Source organism: Alligator sinensis, unplaced genomic scaffold, assembly GCF_000455745.1.
Source record: "Alligator sinensis unplaced genomic scaffold, ASM45574v1 scaffold280_1, whole genome shotgun sequence".
NCBI lineage: Eukaryota > Metazoa > Chordata > Crocodylia > Alligatoridae > Alligator > Alligator sinensis.
In genome coordinates this window covers 1,300,078-1,301,725 of record NW_005841835.1, presented here as the reverse complement: position 1 = coordinate 1,301,725, position 1,648 = coordinate 1,300,078, and the positions used below count along the sequence as shown (strand labels likewise).

The 1,648-nt window shown below is 61.4% G+C and overlaps 1 protein-coding gene across 1 annotated transcript in view; it reads left to right on the top strand.

Moving 5' to 3' along the window:
* Nucleotides 1–52: 52 nt before the first annotated feature.
* Nucleotides 53–1,648, top strand: part of EIF2B2 (eukaryotic translation initiation factor 2B subunit beta) — a 7,758-nt gene continuing 6,162 nt past the window's right edge. The window contains exons 1-2 of the mRNA XM_025201736.1: nt 53–369; nt 849–971. Of these exons, the coding sequence (XP_025057521.1) occupies nt 207–369; nt 849–971 (286 nt within the window). The 5' untranslated portion in view covers nt 53–206. The remainder of the gene's footprint in view (nt 370–848; nt 972–1,648) is intronic.

Here is a 1,648-nt window from a genome sequence, read left to right as displayed (position 1 = left end):
AAGCCAGAGTTCGAAACGTGACACATCATCGAACCCGCTCCAGCGTCCCGCGCCGGCGCGAGAGAGGGTCTCCAGATTGGCTGACCGGGGCGTCCTCAGCCAATGGGAGGGTGGGACTGGTCGGAAGCGGAAGTGGTCCGTTCTCAGCAGGATCCGGGTAGGGGTAGCAGACGTGGTCTCTTGGTTCCGCCGCCTCAGCTGCCAAGATGCCGGGCGCGGCCGAGAAGGAGTTGGAGTTGTCGGAACAGATCGAGGCCTTCGTGGCGCGGCTGAAGCGGGGCGGGCAGCGGCCGCGCTCCGAGGAGACGGCACGGCAGACGCTGGGGCTGCTGCGCAGGATCATCGCCCGCGGCCGCTGGGGCAAAGCTGGTGAGAGCCCCGGCCCGGCGCCTCCCTTGGGCCCAGGCCCAGGCCCTTTCCCCCCCGACGGGGCGGGATCCTGCTCCCTTCCCCCGCAGCCAAGGCAGGGCCGGGCGGCAGCGCTCCACGGGCCGGATCCGGATCCGGCCCCGGCACTGCACGTCCAGCCCACGAGGCAGACATACGGTAGGAGTTGGCCAGAGGCGGTGCGAGGTATCTTGCTCAGCTGCAGCCCCGCAGGGTCCGGGAGCCCGGCAGGCTGGCGCACCCTGCTCATTTTGACTCCGTTGCTGTCCGGGGCCAAAGGCTTTCTTTTATTTTCTCAGCACTTGCCCCATCGGTTTGCTGGAGATCCTGGCACGGGCTGGGCCTGGTGGCTGTAGAGCTGCTTGAAGGGTGGGTGAGCTGGAGGCTGGTGTTGGGGCCAGCAGCTGTGGAGCTGCATGAGGCTGCGGCCTGGTGACCACGTAGCTGTGCCCTCGTTTCAGGGGAGCTGATGGGCCTCATTCGGAAGGAGGGCCAGAGGATGACGGCAGCCCAGCCATCGGAGACCACAGTGGGCAACATGGTGCGGCGAGTGCTGAAGATCATTAGAGAGGAGTATGGCAGGTGAAGTCCTTGCACCCCCATCACCTGTGCATCTTCCCCTCAGTCAACCTGGGAGAGGAGCTGACAGTGTCCTGTGGACCTGAGGGGCACCATCCTCTCTTCCTTCTGCTCTTGCAGGACCCGTTCAGGTGTCCAAACAAGATGCACATCTCCACCCTCCCTCCTCTCAAAATCTTTTCCTTTTAAGGGTGAACCTACCAAGTTCCTCTTGTGAGACCACTGGTAACACCAGCAAGTCCTATGGTTCCCCAGTCACTGACTGCATCTCCACTCGAAGCTCTGTTCAGTGTAGATGTTGCTGCCGTGCAAACTCCTGAATGCTGTGATCTGACACTTCTCTCCCCATTTAGTAAAATGCAGGGGAGTTTTCTGGGTGACGCAGCAGCCTTGCGCAAGGCCCTTCCCTGTGCCTGCTGCAGCTCTCGGAGCTGGCTCACTGAGCTTTCAGAGGGTATGGCTTATTGGCAAAGCCTCAGGTGACTGTGCAGTTGGGGAGCTGTGAGAGAGAGTGGGTGCAGCTCCCTTCTTCAATGCTCCCAGTAATCAGGCTTGCTGGTTCTTGGTCCTATGGGGACAGCGTGGTTCAAACCAGCTTCTCCTGAAAGTTTTTGTCAGGTTAGCTGGTTTGTCCTGCTCCCATCCTAGTCTTATGGCCACGTTCTCTCTGTAGGCTCCGTGG